At 41.8% G+C, this 19,134-nt stretch overlaps 1 protein-coding gene across 6 annotated transcripts in view; it reads right to left on the bottom strand.

The window, feature by feature from the left end:
- The window catches only part of LOC139560258 (sodium channel protein type 8 subunit alpha-like), a 110,404-nt gene that overhangs the window by 45,910 nt on the left and 45,360 nt on the right, over positions 1-19,134 (bottom strand). For 4 of the 6 annotated variants that reach the window (XM_071376875.1, XM_071376900.1, XM_071376909.1 and 1 more), the window contains 7 exons: positions 18,892-18,955; positions 18,549-18,690; positions 15,817-16,023; positions 14,802-15,119; positions 8,627-8,992; positions 3,372-3,507; positions 2,635-2,873 (listed from right to left, as the gene is read on the bottom strand). In XM_071376875.1, the coding sequence (XP_071232976.1) occupies positions 2,635-2,873; positions 3,372-3,507; positions 8,627-8,992; positions 14,802-15,119; positions 15,817-16,023; positions 18,549-18,690; positions 18,892-18,955 (1,472 nt within the window). The remainder of the gene's footprint in view (positions 1-2,634; positions 2,874-3,371; positions 3,508-8,626; positions 8,993-14,801; positions 15,120-15,816; positions 16,024-18,548; positions 18,691-18,891; positions 18,956-19,134) is intronic. The other 2 variants (XM_071376890.1, XM_071376914.1) reach the window with 1 other exon arrangement.

Genomic DNA, 19,134 nt, shown 5'->3' with positions numbered 1-19,134 from the left:
CCATGGGCCTACATTCATTTGGTATCATTTGGTCCTATGGTTGAGAAGATTTTGTAAGTATTTCTAGCATATTTGAGCATATATATTAGCATATGTTTTCATATGCATCTACTGGTAAAGTAAGGCCATCTTTGAATGGATCAACACTACCTTCTTGAACTCTTTAGGGACTATTGTGATGAATCCAAAGACCAAATTTGGAGTGAATCTGACTTTTAGTTCAAGAGAAGAAGATTTTTTATAATTATTTTCCTTATTCTTTAAGAAATCAATGCCAAATTTAACATAGTTCATCACGGTATTGTTTCAAGTTGATAGACCATTGTGAAGTGGATTCCGATTGGATTTAAATGGACACTTAAAATCAGATTTCCTGATTTATCAATACCTAAGCCATCTCTTAACCAATCCCTTTTCTCAAACTATGTTTAAAGATGTACCATGGTCCTACATACCCAATTGCGTGTTATTTGGACTTCTGGTTCATGAGAATACGTTTTTCAAAGGTTTTCCAAAATGTCCAAGATAGCGATAAATCTATCCTGATGGACCTTGTGGGTCCTTGAGGCAAATTTGTTAAGCATGAGGCATTCAAGTCTCTAGGTCAAACAGGGCGATGGAAGTGAGACTGCTTATAACAGCTCCACCTTTTGGCCAATCGGTGCCATTCTTTTTGACCAAGTTACTCATGGCCTCTAGTTTCTGTGTGCCAAATTAGGAAAAAAGTTACCAATCTATGCTTGAAGGTTCTTTTGGACCATGTCAACAAATAAATAAATAAATAATAATTCAGAAAATAACAATAGCTTTCAGAGCTTCACTGTGAACCCATAATTACACATAATTTTGCAAGCAAGCATTTTGTATGTTGGTTCAACTATATGCCCAAATGTTGAGTAAACTCACAATCATATTGCAGCTGGTTGCATTACAATTGTATGTTGAATCAACCTTTTATATTTACAGTGTGGGATTGGTGCAAGCAGGTTTGCTGCAAAGTAATGTGTTGTCTTTATAGAACCATACAGGTTCCATTTAGAACCTTATGATCATGGTTCTTTATAGAACCTTCAAAATGGTGTTCTATATAGCACCAAAAATGGATCCGCTATCGTTACAAGTCAAAGAACTCTTATTTGGCACTACAGATTTCAGATCTTGATTTGACCAGTTTTAATCATTTCTAATGGGAAATTCGTTTTGATAGGCTAGACTATAGTTTAGGTGTGAGATCTAGTGAAAGAAAGAGAACTGCATGTTTTCAGTGAATTTATGTAAATCTCAAGACTTATTTGAAATTCCTGCAGCGCAGGAAAAGTCTCTGCGACAACAGAGTGATCAAATTGAGATACTACATCTGAATATAGAACCAAGTGTGTAGTATATTATAACATATCATTCTGATCTCTGATAGAAACCAGAAAATGTCTGCTCAAGATTTGTACCTGAGAGTTCTGATCTGTGTGTGCTATGCTGTGATGCAGAACATGGAGGTTAAGATCACGGAGAACTTCTGCTTAAATTCTGCTTAAATACAGAAATTTGAGAGTGAAATGTGAAAAATATCTTGCATTTTGTTTGATGTAGTGCTGATTAAAAATAGATTGGAGTCTCAGTGCTGGTGAAGGTTGTCCTGGCAGGACAAGGTCATAGAGCAGTGCCACACACATGCACACATGAACACACACAGGGAGGTTTGTATGATGGCATGTTGGTGGGCCTATGCCCAATACCGGATCATGTGCCCAATACTTGATAATGTGCCCAATCATCACTGCAGAGAACACTCAATGATTCATCCTGCACCACCACTGAAACCATGCCAACATCTGTAACCTAATTTCCCATATAGCTGCTGACACCACGCCAATCTCTGTGACCTCATTTCCTATCTCACCCCTTACACCACACCAATTCCTCTGACCTCACACGGGCAGGTCAGGGACTCTGCTACTGAACTGAGATATCTGAGAGCAAGTGGACACCACATATACCCTCTAACCTCTCCTCACACAACAGCCTCATACCTTACCAAGCAGTATGCTCCACTTAGCAAGGTAGCGATCGATCATGTTACATTAAACTTTAATGTATCCCCTAACCAACCAACCCTGCCACCCCCTGGACATACTCCTGTCCTGCCATGTTAAAACTGCTAAATCAGTAGGAAGAGAGAGACAGAGAAGAAAATGTGGCAAGAAAGAGAGAGACAAATTTTGGGGAGAGAAACTGAGATAGCTGCTGTGGTGAGAAAAGGGGAGCAAGCTGGTTGCTTTAAAATAGAGCAGAGTTTTTTATGAATTCCCTTCAAAGGGTAGAGTGTAGTGCATGTATGTATGCGTGCGTGCGTGTAAGAAAGGGCCTGATTAAACCTGCAAAGAAGTGCTCTGATGGATCTGTACCACACTTTCATCCTCACAGCATGGACAGAACAGGTAGAGACAGTGAGAGTAAGAAAGAGACAGAGAGAGAGAGGTAGAGAGAGAGAGAGGTAGAGAGAGAGAGATGTGGAGCAGAGGTAGAGAGCCAAGTATGAGAGAGAAATAATTGGATGTGAGAAACATGACAATCACATGTTGACACACTCCTGTGGTACCCTACACACTAAACACTGTCCACTTGACTGTTTCTCACCAGATTGCCCACTGACAGCGTCTCATCAAAGCGAGGAGTCATGGGGTAGTGCTCCATGGCCATGAAGAGGGTGTTGAGGACGATACAGATGGTGACAGCCAGATCTACAAAAGGGTCCATGACGATCAGGTTGAGCACATACTTGATCTTCAGCCAGAACGGAAAGCAGTCCCACACACAGAAGAGGTTGGCAAACTTATACCACCATGATGGACATGCCCTTTGAGAATCTTCTAGCTCTGTATGAGGAAAGGGGAGGGAGAGAAGCGTGAAAGAGAGAGAGAAAATGGTAAAGCGTGAATAAGAGTAAAAGAAGGAGTGTGGAAAAGAGAGAGAGAGAGTGAAAGAGAGAAGAAACCAAGAGAAGGAGAGGGAGACAGCGTGAAAGAGAGAGAGAAAATGGTAAAGCGTGAATAAGAGGAAAAGAGGGAGTGTGGAAAAGAGAGAGAGAGAGTGAAAGAGAGGGAGAGGGAGGAAAAGAGTCACAAAAAAGACCCAGTGCTATAAAGGCTGGTTGTCTGGTGGTCAGGTAAGTATATTGCAAAAAGGCAGGGCTAAATGGGAAGGGGTTGAAAGGTGAGAGGTTGGATGTGAGGACAGAGGCAGCCGTACCATCCACCAGTGTGTGTGAGTGAGTGTGAGTTCTGTAACCTCCACCAGTGGGTGTGTGTGTGAGAGTGTGTGTAGAGGTAACTGTACCCTCCACCGGTGTGTGTGAGTGTGTATGAGTTCCGTACCCTCCAGCAGAGTATGTGAGTGTGTATGTGTGGCCACGCTCATCACACTGTTGGTCCGGTCCTTGTTGCGGCTGAGCTGGTCCACAGAGACCATCAGGGAGCCCGAGTGTTTCTTCTTCCCCTCCACCTCTGTGGTCTGCGCTCAGGGAGAGGACACACACACAAACACCCATCAGAAGCCTTACACAAACACTACATCTTGAAACCATTCTGATCACTAACCCTAGCCTTTGTGTCTGACACACGGTATGCTTAAACCAGAGAGAGAGAGAGACCAACACCCAATCTTATCCCACACACCAGACACGAAAACCCTATGCCATACACCAGACACTAAAAATACCACTAAGCCCCATTCCTTACAACATTATCCCACTCTAATCAAACCGTTCTGTCCCACCCAAAACGTATAACAGCTGTATCCCCTTCCCAAACCTCCATGCAAGAGCAGGCATATAGCTAATAAGAAAAGAGAAGTCAAGACAGCCACTGTACCATGCTACGTTTGGAGAGTAGGTAAAACGCTTGGCTTGGAGAGAAGTAAGGGGTTTTCAAACTACCATGCTACACACAAAAAAAAAGTTATTGAGGGATTCTTTGTCAAGGGGTGAGGGTGATATGTGTAAGAATTTTTCATCTAGGGTTTGTACTGCTCATGAAGTGTTCTTAACTGCTGTGAAGGCTGTGAAGAACTATCCTGTTCTTTCCCTGTCCACCATGATTTCCTTTATGCCATTAATTGGTACACTGTAAAAAAAGTTCCGGTAATTTGATGGTACAGTACAGGTACTGGTTGTAGTGAATTCATGGTAAAAAAACAAATTACTGAATTTGAGGTATTTGTGCCAACCGTCAGTGGAAGTGTTGTGTCAGTTTAAGTGGTTGATGGTTAAGTCGTCAAAGGTTGAGCACCTTTTAACACTGTCAGTTCTGCAATTGTTGTAAGAGAATGTGACCATAAAGAGATGCACTGATAAGAGGTTACTGTGCATTTCAGAGTAAGTTAATGGCAGTTAGTTGCTTGAAAGTTGCCAATAGACATACACTAAAAAAATATATATGTTAGAAAGGCAGCCAGATAACTGTATGTTACTGTAAAAAAAAAAAAAATCTGAAGAAATTCCAAAGAAACTTTGGTTTAAATGTACATTATTGTAAACTTTTTTTCACAGTAACTTTAAGGTATCTGGCTGCCAGTAAGTTACCGTAAAAAAACAGGATTGTTTTACAGTGCAGTAACTGCAAGTAACTTACTTGCAACTAGCTTCCAGTAACTTACTGTACTTTCACTGAACTTTGTTGATTACAATATAGCTTAACATTAGTTGATAATTACTAAAGCATTATTTGTAGCGAGCACCCTTGGGATCCTTGGTTGGCAGCACTGACCTTCCTACCATATCGTATCACCATATCTAGTCAGTGAACATGACAGAGATCAGCCACAGTAAATTACCCTGAATTTTACAATAATTACTTGCAGCAAGCTGACAGTAAATTGTTGAAAAATAAACATTAACTTCTTGGGGCCTCATTTATAACCGTTGCATACATTTCACATAACATTTCTGTGTGTGCCATTTCTGTAAAGTCTGAGCCTACGTACAAAAATAGAGATTTATAAACTTGGTGCATGCCGTACATACGCACATTTGCCATTATAAATGAGATCTGATGTAAAATGAGCATTAAAACTCTGCCTGGAAAACGCCCTCCATTCACCTTTTATGGTGAAAATAACACCCTTTATTTGCTGGAACGAGGCCAATTTGCATTAGGCCACGGCATGCAAAAGACAAATTGTTGTTCAATATTTATTTCATCAATATATTATTAGGTTTCTATGTCCTGCCTTGGTATAGGCTCTGGGATGAAATAGGCAATGATGTCGTGCTTCTATCCCACAGCGATACTGTAGCCTACCCATACTGTCAAATATTTTACATAAGCTACCGGTCTATTTATTGTTTTGGCAGAATGTTTTCATATTTAGCAGTAATTTGTGCTGTATCTACAGTACCAGACAAAAGTTTGGACACACCTACTCATGTGTTTTTCTTTATTTTTACTATTCTACACTGTAAAATAACAGGGAAGACATTAAAACTATGAAATAACACATATGGAATCATGTAGTAAATAAAAAAGTGTTAAACAAATCAAAATATATTTTAGATTCTACAAAGTAGCCACCCTTTGCTTTGATGACAGCTTTGCAAACTCTTGGCATTCTCTCAAAAAGCTTCACCTGGAATGCTTTTCCAACAGTCTTGAAGGAGTTCCCAAATATACTGAGCACTTGTTGGCTGCTTTTCCCTTCACTCTGCGGTCCAACTCACCCGTGAGAGTAAATTTAATTCCGGTTCATCTGTTCTGTTGAAAAGATTAACCAGAATTACATTTACTCTCACGGGTGTCCAAAAATAGCTATCTGAACACCACGGCCCTACTAAGCCATGCTTCTAGTCTTCTGCTCTGGGTTGTGTGTGACCCAACTGGCGCCACACAGTCGACCACAAGGAGCAGAACGTCTACACCTGGCTGTCCGAGAAACCCAAGCACTCGCAGACATCGTCCCACCCAACAGGCCAGAGCATCAGAATCCAATGAATCCTCCACCGCAGCGATGTATTCTTCATCCTCCAGATCCAGAAATACTTTTTTGGTCCCCCTGCCCCTGCAACGTTCCAAACGCACACATGCCAAAGACAAAGACGCACAAGGAGAGGTACGAGAGGATGGGGGAATGAGGTAAACGAAGATGCTCAAAGCAACAATGCTCCACGAGAGAATGTAGTTTTTAACTACAGCTTTCTAGTGAACAAATTTGATGTTTTAAACAAAGGATTGTACTGTATACAGTCACAAATCCTATTCATGTTCAAACTGTTTTCTGTAAAATAAACACTGGCATTTACTATCATCAGACTCCTCTTTAAATTCTGCCTTCCAGAATCCACCTTTATTCACCTATAAACGATCAAGAAATCTATCAAAGATATTGGTTAAATCAGATGTGGTCAGAGAGAGAAAAGGGGCATTCATAAAAGGATGCTTCCCCTGTAGATCATGTATCTCATGTAGCACCATAAGGACATTTTCTAACGTTGTATGCCCTAAGACTTCTAGGAACGATGAGATAAAGTAATGTATAACTTGCTCTACTAAATAAGTTATTTATATGCTACAGTGTTCTTGCAATAAGATTGATATTCGAAAAACATCCCGCGCTTGGAAAGTACGCCTTGAAGCACATAAATCCACTATCAGATGTCAAGATATCACCTTGCCAGTTGCGAGACACAAAATCATTTGATTAATGAATTGCATTGTGTCGGGATCGAAAAAGTGGATCCACCATGCAGAGGTGATTATGACAACAGATTACTCCAATGGGAAGCCATGTGGATATTTAAATTAAATTATGTAGATCTACCAGTGGAGGCTGCTGAAGGGAGAAAAGCTCATAGTAATGGCTGGAATGGAACAAAAGGAATGACATCAAGCACATGGAAACCATGTTTGATACCATTCCATTCATTCAGCTCCATCCATTACCACGAGCCAGTCCTCCCCAATTAAGGTATCACCAATCTCCTGTGATCTCCACATAGTTTAAAAGAAGAACTAGATTGCTATAGGCCAAATATAGACTGTTATACAAGAACACTGCCCATATCAGATTTTGCATATCGTTTATAAGTTAGCCCCACATATTTATGAACGGCTGTGCATGATGTCCTTTGTGGTAAGCTATCTCATGAATTGATATGATTCATCCAAGTGAGCAGACACCTAAGGCAATTGATTCATGAATGGTTCACACCTGATGCCCTCAATTACCCTTTGTGCCCACTCCCATACCCTATAATTCTGGCAGACCAGAGAAGCCACATCAGATAAGTGGCAACCCTGAATAGAAGCAACTGCTGCTTATTGGTTGTTCCCTACAAATGCTGCTTAGAATTATTATCAAAATTCTAGGACAGACAGGTGTAGACGTTCTGCTCCTTGTAGTCGACTGTGTGACGCTTGAACGTCCCCATCTAGAAGGCTGCAAAGCCGAAACGTCTGTGTTTGCTATGTAGTGAAAATGCTACATCTTTTTGAATGCGGACCCATCACACCTTCTGTTTGTCTGAATTTGCGGGTTTTATGCACCAGCCAAGCTTCTGGGAGAGCGCATTGTCCCCTTTTGATTACCCAAAAGGGTTCCCCCATAGGGACAAATGACAGAATATCTACTGGTCCTAATCTTTTAACAATCTCTATAGTACCTGCAGACACAGTGGCATAGCAGGAAAGTAAGGTCGCTGGCAACTGAGAGGTTGTGAGTTCAAATCCCAAGTCAGGTTTACTCCAAAGTAATCAGAATACAAAAGCATACTGTCCCTTACAGCAATAATACCTTAATCCAGCTCTACAAATACATTCTCTTTTTGTATAGTTACCTTATTTTCTCTGCAACCAGTAGCCGGGAAATATTTAACAGTGTAATGAAGAACCATACACATTTTTATAAACAGGGACAAAATTTTGGTACTAACTAGCACCTTTGTTTTAGTGTAACTAGGATGAGGAAGAATACTGTTATTGGGAAAAGGTTATGTTTTATTGCACCTCCAGTAGCTTGGGGCGGTGGACAAAAGAGAGGTGGAGAAATTGTGCTGAAAGACAGACAGAATAAACTGGTCTTGAATTTGCAAATCCTTGGGAAGAGGCCAGATTAAGAGGGAGAGTTTCTAGTAATGCTTGTTGTGGATGGGGCACGGCATCCTAGGGAGAGCTATCTGTTTGTTAGATAGGTTCTTAGAGAGACTTGTATTCAGGAGGATTTTAAACTGACTTATAGGCTAATAGATAGGTTACTATGGTATAATGGAGGCCAGGAATCTGTTGTTTTTCATTGGTGGAAGCCACTCAGAGCAGCTGAAGCGAGGGGGGCGGGGAGAAATAAAGACTAAACATTGGAGTGGTGTAATAAGGCTGTGAGTGCTGAGCAATTCATGAGAAGGTAGGACAGAGAAGGGACAGAGAAGGGAAAGAGAGTGAGAGAGAGAGAGAGGGGAGGGGAGAGGAAGAAAGAGAAAGAGAGAGAGAAGGGGAAGAGAGATAGAGAGAGGGAGAGAATGAGAGAGAGAGAGGAAACCGGACCGAAATGAAAGGCGAGAAGGAAAAAGAGGAGAAAGAAGCTGGAGAGACCAGGGCAGGAGCAACCTCCATCATGCCTATAAACTGTTTATGGATGTCCTTACACTGTCGTCAGTGGCTGCCTTATCTATTTTCACCTCAGGCAGAAGGCTCCCGCCGGGCTGGTGAGCGATGAGTGACACTACGCCATTGCAGTCCACCGTGCTGTTCCTTTTCCCTCCAATGTGGGGCGCTAGTGGGTTGATGAGGCGCGACGAGCCCTGGCTGTAGCCGCTGTAGCTGCTGCGGCGGTAGGGGATGAACAGGGAGCCCCGGCGGTCCTCACTCTCCTCCACCGTGCTGTGTTCGTCGTCGGCAAACTCGTTCTCCGAGCCCACGTCCTTGGGAGGGCGGCCCTTATTGAAGCTGAAGATGCTGCTGCGGCTGTTGTGGCGCGACATGAAGGGCGAGCCTGGGATGGAGAGGAGAGACTGGAGGAGGGAGAGGGAGAAGGGGGATGGAGAGAGTGAAAAGTAAAGGCAGAGAGAGAGAGAGAGAGAGAGAGAGAGAGAGAGAGAGAGAGAGAGAGAGAGAGAGAGAGAGAGAGAGAGAGAGAGAGAGAGAGAGAGAGAGAGAGAGAGAGAGAGAGAGAGAGAGAGAGAGAGAGAGAGAGAGAGAGAGAGAGAGAGAGAGAGAGAGAGAGAGAGAGAGAGAGAGAGAGAGAGAGAGAGAGAGAGAGAGAGAGAGAGAGAGAGAGAGAGAGAGAGAGAGAGAGAGAGAGAGAGAGAGAGAGAGAGAGAGAGAGAGAGAGAGAGAGAGAGAGAGAGAGAGAGAGAGAGAGAGAGAGAGAGAGAGAGAGAGAGATGTGGGGGGAGGGGTTGGTGTGAGATGGTAAGAAAGGGAGAGGGAGAGAGAGAAAGAATGAAACAAATTAAGTAAAATTAAGAATAAATGGGGCTCCTGACTGACTCAGTGGTCTAAGGCACTGCATCTCAGTGCTGGAAGCTTCACTACAGACCCTGGTTCAATTCCAGTCTGTATCACAACCAGCCATGACTGGGAGTACCATAGGGCGGCGCACAATTGGGCCAGCGTTGTCCGGGTTAGGGTTTGGCTGGGGTAGGTTGTCATTGTAAATAAGAATTTGTTCTGCCTAGTTAAATAAAGAAAAATAACGAGGCTATATACAGGGGGTACAATTTCAAAAATGCCGACAGATCATTTGTTTGTTCGACATGGTGGGATCTTTTTGTGTCTGTAAAATGTATTATGCACGCAATTACGATGGAAACCCCGTTATGCACAAATATTGATATAACAACCATCATATCGAAGTAAACTTGGAATTACACGATGACATGGTGTGTGGTCCTCCCACTACGACTCGGGAAACCTTGCAGTTTATTAGGCTACAGATGAAAATAAGTTATGATGTGCATGTACAAATTACCTCGACTGTACCCCGCACGCTGACTCGGTACCCCCTGTATATAGTCTCGTTATTGTTATTTTATTGTGTTACTTTTTATAAATTTTTACTTTAGTTTATTAGGTAAATATTTTCTGAACTGCGTTGTTGGTTAAGGGCATGTAAGTAAGCATTTCACGGTAAGGTCTACACTTGTTGTATTCGGCGCATGTCACAAATAAAGTTTGATTTGATTTGATTGTATCTGTGAGCTGTTGGCTAGAGCGCACATGCCAAGAACAGAGTGGGCACATTTGTTATTTAACGCAACAGTTTTTGTTACAAATCTATCGGTAGAGTTAAAAATGCGATGGAAACATATTGAACCTTCGATTTTTATTTGGTACATAAAAACTTTTAAGTACATAAGGACATTTTGTATGGTGGAAACACACCACTGGTGGGAAAAAGTGCATATTTTCTTTATGCAGATTTTAGAATATTCGCAAATCTGTCGCCAATTGGATGGAAACCTAGCTACAGAGACAGAAAAGAGATAATGGTTAATTCAAACATGGAAAGACACAGCAACTAAAGACTAGAAGATGGTCACTTTAGAAATCAGGCACGCAAATATATGCAAAGGTCCATTTTGCTTAGTAAACAGTTCTGACTGGGCTTCTCAGAGTAATGAAAAAACACAGCTAGATTACTGCTATCAGCAGGGCAGTGAATGATTAATGAAAAGGCCTTATAAATAATGTAGAGGGGTCCTGTGAAAGCAAGCCTCTCTCTGGCCTTCCCTTCCCTCACAACAAACAGACCAAGACTAGTGTAATGTACAGTCACTGCTGCTACACTAAAACTGCTCTCCTCTGCACTAGTGGTGAACAGAAGATGTGTCAGCACAATGCGACGTCACTGACTATCACCAGGAAGGAGAGAAAGAAGAAAGGAGAAAATAAAAAATGGCAGCGAGGGAGAGGTGTGAGGCCTTAGTAATTCTGTCACTCAGTAGCAACCTCTGTTACATTAACATGAAACCTTGCATTGGTATGACATCATTGTAGTCGGGTGGCTAAGCTGAGAAATTTGACTTAATCATTCACTTTGTGATAAAAGCATCAAATTTGATACAGACGTGCATTCGGAGAGTATTCAGACCCCTTGACTTTTTCCACATTCTGTTACGTCACAGCCTCATTCTAAAATGGATTACAATTTTTTTTCTCATCAATCTACACACAATACCGCATAGTATTCAGACCCATTACTCAGTACTTTGTTGAAGCACCTTAAAAGCGATTACAGCCTTGAGTCTTCTTGGGTATGATGTTACAAGTCTGGCACTACTGTATTTGTAGTGCCAGGTTTGTAGCATAGTGCCAGGCTTGTTTCTCCCATTCTTCTCTGCAGATCGTCTCAAGCTCTTTCAGGTTGGATGGGGAGTGGTGCTGCACAGCTATTTTCAGGTCACTCCAGAGATGTTCGATCGGGTTCAAGTTCGGGCTCTGGCTGGGCCACTCAAGGACATTCAGAGACTTGTACCGAAGCCACTTCTGTGTTGTCTAGGCTGTGTGCTTAGGGTCGTTGTCCTGTTGGAAGGTGAACCTTCACCCCAGTCTGAGGTCCTGAGCGGCTGGAGCAGGTTTTCATCAAGGATCTCTCTGTACTTTGCTCCGTTCATCTTTCCCTCAATCCTGACTAGTCCCCCAGTCCCTGCCGGTGAAAAACATCCCCACAGCATGATGCTGCCACCACCATGCTTCACCGTAGGGATGGTGCCAGGTATCCTCCAGACATAACGCTTGGCATTCAGGCCAAATAGTTCAATCTTGGTTTCATCAGACCAGAGAATCTTGTTTCTCATGGCCTGACTCCTTTAGGTGCCTTTTGGCAAGTTCCAAGTGGGATGTCGTGTGCCTTTTACTGTGGAGTGGCTTCCATCTGGCCACTCTACCATAAAGGCCTGATTGGTGGAGTGCTGCAGAGATGGTTGTCCTTCTGGAAGGTTCTCCCATCTTCACAGAGGAACTCTGGAGCTCTGTCAGAGTGGCTGCCCTGACTAAGGCCCTTCTCCCCCAATTGCACAGTGTAGCCGGGCGGCCAGCTCTAGGAAGAGTCTCGGTGGTTCCAAACGTCTTCAATTTAAGAATCATGGAGGCCACTGTGTTCTTGGGGACCTTCAATGCTGCAGATTTTTTTGTACTCTTCCCCAGATCTGTGCCTCTACACAATCCTGTCTCGGAACTCTACGGACAATTCCTTTGACCTCATGGCTTGGTTTTTGCTCTGACCTGCACTGTCAACTGTGGGACCTTATATAGACAGGTGTGTGCCTTTCCAAATCATGTCCAATCAATTTAATTTACCACAAGTGGACTCCAATCAAGTTGTAGAAACATCTCAAGGATGATCAATGGAAACAGGATGCACCTGAGCTCAATTTCGAGTCTCATAGCAAATAGTCTGAATAATTATGTAAATAAGGTATTTCCGTTTGTTGTTTTATACATTTGAAAAAATTTATAAAAAACAGTTTTTGCTTTATCATTATGGGGTATCGTGTGTAGATTGATGAGGAAAACAATAAATTTAATCCATTTTAGAATAAGGCTGTAATGTAACAAAATGTGGAAAAAGTCACAGGGTCTGAATACTTTCCGAATGCGCTGTACCTTGAAAAGATTTAGATATGGAGCCACCACAGATTTGGCCCCTGGGGCGATTGGTAGCCATTTGTGAAAATGGCCACCAAAATGAATGCTATTTTACAATTCAAAAGGAATGCTTCGCGGTAAAGGCACCAAATTTGTCACAGAGCTAGATTTATGGACCCATGGCTGCCGACTGTAACACTATTTTGTAGGTCAGAATAACTATTTCCAGATAAACAAAGCACATTTGACACAAAGGCTCTGTAGATTAAAGGTAGATTTAGATATGGAGCCACCACAGACATCTTACAAAATGTCCATTGTCTGTTTTACAATGTTACAGTTCTGAAGTCCTTTTTTTAGAAAAACGTATCAGATTTTGGTGATTTAGATTTATATATCCCGAAAATATTTAGATATGGAGCCACCACAGATTTGGCCCCAGGGGGCTGTGGCAGCCATCTTTGAAAATGACTGCCTAGCAGTACCAATATTTTACAACTAAGAACTATTTTATGAGAAAGGCTCCAAGTTTGGCCCAGAGATAGATTTATGGACCCTACAAAGACTAAGATATGGAGCCAACACAGACCTTTCACCCCAAATAGGCTATATGTTATACTGTATTATAGTTTTTGTAACACATTTTTGTAACACACAGCTGTTGGTTGAAATACGCCATTGGTTGCTATACTTAAATACAGGGTGTCAGGTCAGGTCCAAAGCTATGAGATCCCTTTGCTTAGTAGCAAATAGTAAGTTAGGGGCTTAGTTCCAGGGCTTTTGATGTTCTTTTTAAAATATTTGGTCTGTTTCTATGATTGCATCCACTGACCCAATAAAAATGATCTTTAATTATGATTTTGGAGGTCCTTTAGCGGAAGTAAGTACACCTTTACCTGATGCTTCCTCAAATCAACAGTGACCACCAAAATGTGGTGAAAGTAAAAGATTATCTGTGTCATGTACAGTTATTGTCTCACTGAAGCACAGCTTGAGAGAATTGTCCACAGCAATTGTGAACTACTCAAACTCAATGGCTGGGATATTTTTCACAGGTACAGCTGTAGTTAGTCTGTATTTTATCCTGATATGGGCTTTGGGAAGTAGCTTCAGTAACCATTTGTTTAAATGCTCATGGAACCCAACCCATTAGATCAAAATAATATTCCGTCTTGGGCCGAGGCTGGTTTTATGTCGCAGGTAGAGCTACTTCATCAATAGAGCATTCTATCTCACCTCCACTAGAAGCAGTCACAGAAATGTTTACTTTTTCCAACAAATGTGGCCTACATGGCTGCTGTGTTTCTCTCTGTACTCATTGTATTATACTGTGTGTAACTGTTAAACCTTTTGGTTTTCAGGAGATCCAGGCTAAGAAGTATAAGAAGAAGTATACTTTAAAAGTCAAAGAAGTATATGCCACGACTTTTTGTAGATTAAAGGTTTGTAAAATAGTGGTAGTATGCGGCTATATAGTAAGATGGCTGCCACGGCCCCCAGGGGCCAAATCTGTGGTTGCTCCATATCGAAATATTTTTAGGGTACCTAAATCTACCTTCGTGCAACATTTGGTGTGTTTATAAAGAAAATGTAAGAAAAACTTCAGAACTATAACGTTGTATTACCGACAATGGCCATTTTGTGAGATGGCTGTCACAGCCTCCAAATCTGTGGTGTTTCCATATCTAAATATTTTCAGGCTCCATAAATCTACCTTGGTGCCATATGTGGAATGTTTCTCTCAAAAAAGTCATTCTGAGTTGCTTACCAAGAGGACAGTGAATGTTCCTGAGTGGTGTAGTTACAGTTTTGACTTAAATCTGCTTGAAAATCTATGGCAAGACTTGAAAATGGCTGTCTATCAACAACTAACTTTACAGAGTTTGAAGAAATGTTAAAATAACAAGACTCACAGCTGTAATCGCTGTCAAAATTGCTTCTAATATTGACTCAAAGGGTGAATATTTATCTTATTAAGATATAAAAGTGTTTTATTTCACATAAATAAAAATACAAATATATAGAAATGTTCTGTTTTTGTGTAGATCGTTGACACAAAAAGGACAATTAAATCAATTTTAATCCCAATTTGTAACACAGTAAAATGTGAAGAAATCCAAGGGTAGTGAAAACTTATGATAGGCACTGTATGTCTCAATACTCATGAAAGTCTGTGAAAATGACTTCAATTAAGAAAATAGTTTATCTTTATTGTCTCATGCTAGTTTTTACCTGGTTCATGATGGACGACTTGCGTCCCAGCCGGTTGCCTGGGAAACGGAAGATGCTCCTCCTGCTGCCATCGTCCGACTCGGACTTAACGTGCTTCTCATGGTCGACCTTCTCGCCTTTCTCCCCCTTCTCTTTCTTCTCCTCCTCTTTCTGACGTGATTTCTTCTTGCGGTTGCGTCGATCTTTGGCGCTCTTGGAGCTGAGCTTGGAAGCATCAGAGGAGCTACGGGATAGGTGACCTCCACCCTCCGTTGCATCGCCCCCCTCCACCCCGTCGCCCTCCGACACCATGCCCGCTGAGGTCGCCATGGCAGCAGCCTGAGGGGTGGGGAGATGGGGGACAGGTAAGAGAGAGGAAAAGTGAAGGGAGACAGACAGACAGACAGACAGACAGACAGACAGACAGACAGACAGACAGACAGACAGACAGACAGACAGACAGACAGACAAGGGCTGATTTGTTTACTCTGGTTCTAATCACTTTTTTCTGATTTGAATATTTGCTAAATAAATGTTTTAGCATGGAGCATGGAGCATGAGCTACTCACTAGGCTATAGCCTATGTCTACTGCAGGACAAGACAAAGCCGTGAGAAAACTAGTTTTGATAAATCATGGATATTAAAGTCCTAAAAACAGGTTGGCTCACCAATATATTATCAGATGGAGAACACGCTTTTTGAAAGAGAAATACCTGATTTTGGTGCAAGTACAGCTGACTAGTGCTAACTGGCGTTAGTAACCTTAGCTACACTTTTGTGGATTAAACAAAATTACGAATCTGATAAGAATCTCAGAAGACAGACAGGCACTGACAGGCACTGACAGACAGACAACACCCACACTCAGTCTGGGACTAACCTGGGCATCCTGAAGGGTGGCAAGACAGAACAGGTAGGAGAGGGGAGAAGTGAAGGGAGTGATGTGTACAGACAGATAGACCCAGCAATCAGACAGACAGACAGACAGACAGACAGATGGCTCCTCACCCAGTCTAACACCAGGGAGGGACAAACCTGTGCATCCTCCTGCTGGTTCTTGATCTGCTCCAGCATGGCTTTGAACTCTGCCTCTTTCTGCTCTGCCTCCTCTATTGTTGCCTGGTTCTGCTCCTCATAGGCCATGGCCACCACAGCCAGAATCAGATTAACCAGGTAGAAGGATCCAACGAAGATCACCAACACAAAGAAGATCATGTAGGTTTTCCCTGCCGCTCGCAGTGTCTGGGAGAGAGGAAGAGGGGGGAGGAAGGAAAGGGGGAAAGAAAGAGGGAAAACAAAGAGCAACATATACTGTAACAATGGTCATAATGAATAAATATTACCCATTAATTGTTTGAAGTGGCAGTATTTTTCTTCCAGAGCTGAGGTACTTCCCTGTGTTTCTCTGTCAATGCATGGTGTCTGTACTATCTTTGGCACTGTTAGCTCTGTTAGTGCTTTGACATCCACACCAATAGGTTTCTCTGGGAATGGCTCATACATGCATAATACACCATCTGTAATCGTCTCCTGGCGGAGTAAGCCACACAATCTTTACATTCAACACATAAAATGTATAGTACATGTGAGTTGCACGCTCGTTCCCTTCATAGTGAACGTGTACTAACAAATTCGAACATACTGTACATATTGACATTCATAACATATCATGCGAATCGGAGGAAGTAACATATCATAAAAAATGGATGATAGACATTCACAAATTAATATATATCATACAAAACGTAACATATCATACTAAATGGAGGGACACAAATCTAAAGTTAGAAGATAATTGTCAACCCGATTTGAAACATCTTGGTCACAACTTTTATTTCCTAAATGGAGTAGGCTGATATATTCAATTATGTATTTATGGCTGAATTTTGGAGTACATTTGCACAAAAGATTATGAGAGTCCACCCATAACCTGGCCCCTCCGCCAAAATCCTAAATAATTAGTAATTTAGTATAACATGTTTCTAATTTTGAAAATAAAAATGCAATCACAAATTGGATAGTGAGCATAAATCTCATTTCTATAGCTGCATGGATAATTCGGAACAGAGGAATCATTTTCAGAGGGTCTGATAGCTGTCAGATGTTCCCTCTCGGAAAATCTCTTTAGCCTATACTTATGTGTCATCCTATGAAGTGGACATTATGTTGCACATCCCTATCTGATATTATTTATTTTGCCTGCAACAACCGAACATGATAGATAATGTTGATTGGCAGGTGGAATGATGTGCAATGAGGTTGCAGGTTGGCCCAGTATTGACCAATGAAGTTGCAGGGCGGGCCCAAGTCTGATCAGTGCACACCACTGAGTTTTTTTTACTCTCTTTGTGCACATGCTGCATAGCTCAAGAACAATAACATGATATACATAAAGATGTAGGATTTTCATTTGAGCCAGTTTGCTAGAGTAGGAAAATAGTCTTGACAGGTGCTTCCAGGTGTGCTTTTGTCTGCTCACTATTTTAATGCTCCCAAACTTAATATTTTAATAAAGCTTTGGTGATTAAGAAGGCGGTCTCAGAAGTCAAACCCTTTATCGATAGTCTTTACTACTTGGAGAATACTTTGGGCAGGACAAGAAAAAAACAGCCTTCATTGAGAGGAGGGGAGGCGATGCCTGGTTTTTAATAAAAGGAAATGGGGAAAAAAACATTAGTCTATTATGTTTCTAAATACAAGGTTTATATCTGTGCTTAAGCTGTCAAAATCCATTGCTAAGACCAGCTTTTAATTGGTCTTATATATCCCCATAAGTTCTGCCTGAAATTGGCACTTTGGCGCACGTTTTTAAGGACACACCTCAGATATTGCCACCCCTCCCACCTCAGCACAAGCGAGCTCATATAAGACAGGTAAATTACCAATCTTGGTGCAAGGGTTGGTAAATAGCACAGCGCCGGCTTAACATGTTGAAATTGCCAACGACAGTGCATTTAACAATTGCTCTTACTTAATGCCAGCTGAAAATAAAGCCCTCTTTATTTTAACACACACTTACGTTAGACAATACTCAACAACATGTTGACTTCTCTCAAGCTCTTCCAGTCAAACTTAAAACATAATCTTTCTCATCTGCAGCTGGGACATAGATTATGACCAAAGACCAGAAATCAGGTTAAACTCTGAGATACTGTAGAATCCATGCAGCCTCTCATCAACAGACAGACCAGTCCTTGACAAGAAGCAGTCAGTGACTCACAGTTTGATGGCAAAGAAACCAAGAGGGCAGAAATGCCAGCCTTAATGACCCAATTAGCCAGTAGCCCTTTTCTGCAGTCAAATGACCTAGTGGCCTCATGGGTGGAATATTATTATTTTATTTTTTTACTAACTAAAATCTGGTGTTTATATTAAACAGTTTATTTTACTATTGGGATGCAAACTCATAATTGAATACATTTCAACTCTAACTCTAACATGGTACAGATTTGTTTAAGCCCATAACCGTGTGTGTGTGAGGTGTATACATTTGTTTCAAAGTGTATTTGTTTAAGACTACCAAGTAACACTCTGTGTGACCATGATTTAGCCCACTGCAGTAAAAGGTTAAACAACAGTGCTGCAGAACTGACAGTAAATTCCCAGTTCAAAATAACAACATAGAGCCGTCTCAATCTATCGGTTTGGTTTCAATGCTCTCCGGCTGCTCATATAAGCCGCCCACATTGAATTACACTGCTTCCGCCATTACAAGCAGGAATTATTACAGTATTCATTTTCCCTGTCTATGACGAGCTTGGCCTTACCAGCATGTAGAGGTTCTCCCAGAAGTCTTGGGTCATGAGGCGGAAGAGAGTGAGGAAGGCCCAGCCGAAGCTGTCAAAGCTGGTGTACCCGTAGTTTGGGTTTCTCCCGGCCTTCATACACATGTAGCCCTCAGGGCACCGCCTGGGAGGAAGGGAGGGAGAAATAGAGGGAGGGGAGGGAGAAGGGGAGTCATGATTTTCAAGTAAATCTCCCAGTGACATAGACGCATGATTTGCGTTAAAGTCTTAGTTATGTTAGGATTATTTTCTGTTGTTCCCTTTTATGGTGGCTATTCCAACCTACTGGAAGTTTTATTTTGCAGTAATAGATCATGAGACTCACCCTGAGTCCGAGCTGTTTCCACACAGTAGAGCATCCAGCTGCCCAGGAATGAAATAGAAGTTCCCTGAAAAAGTTAAGGACGTCTTTATCTTCATCTGACTCATACATTTAGACTGTTTCAGGTTCTTATGGTTATGTGGAATGTGGGACTGTGTTTATTTACGATGTGCAGTGGACTCACCATCATTCATATACACTGTATTCTGCATGTTCTTTTATCTAACCCAGACATGTACAAACAAA

The sequence above is a fragment of the Salvelinus alpinus genome, chromosome 2, assembly GCF_045679555.1.
Source record: "Salvelinus alpinus chromosome 2, SLU_Salpinus.1, whole genome shotgun sequence".
Lineage (NCBI taxonomy): Eukaryota > Metazoa > Chordata > Actinopteri > Salmoniformes > Salmonidae > Salvelinus > Salvelinus alpinus.
Note: the sequence above shows the minus strand (reverse complement) of the source record. Positions and strands in the feature narration are given on the sequence as shown.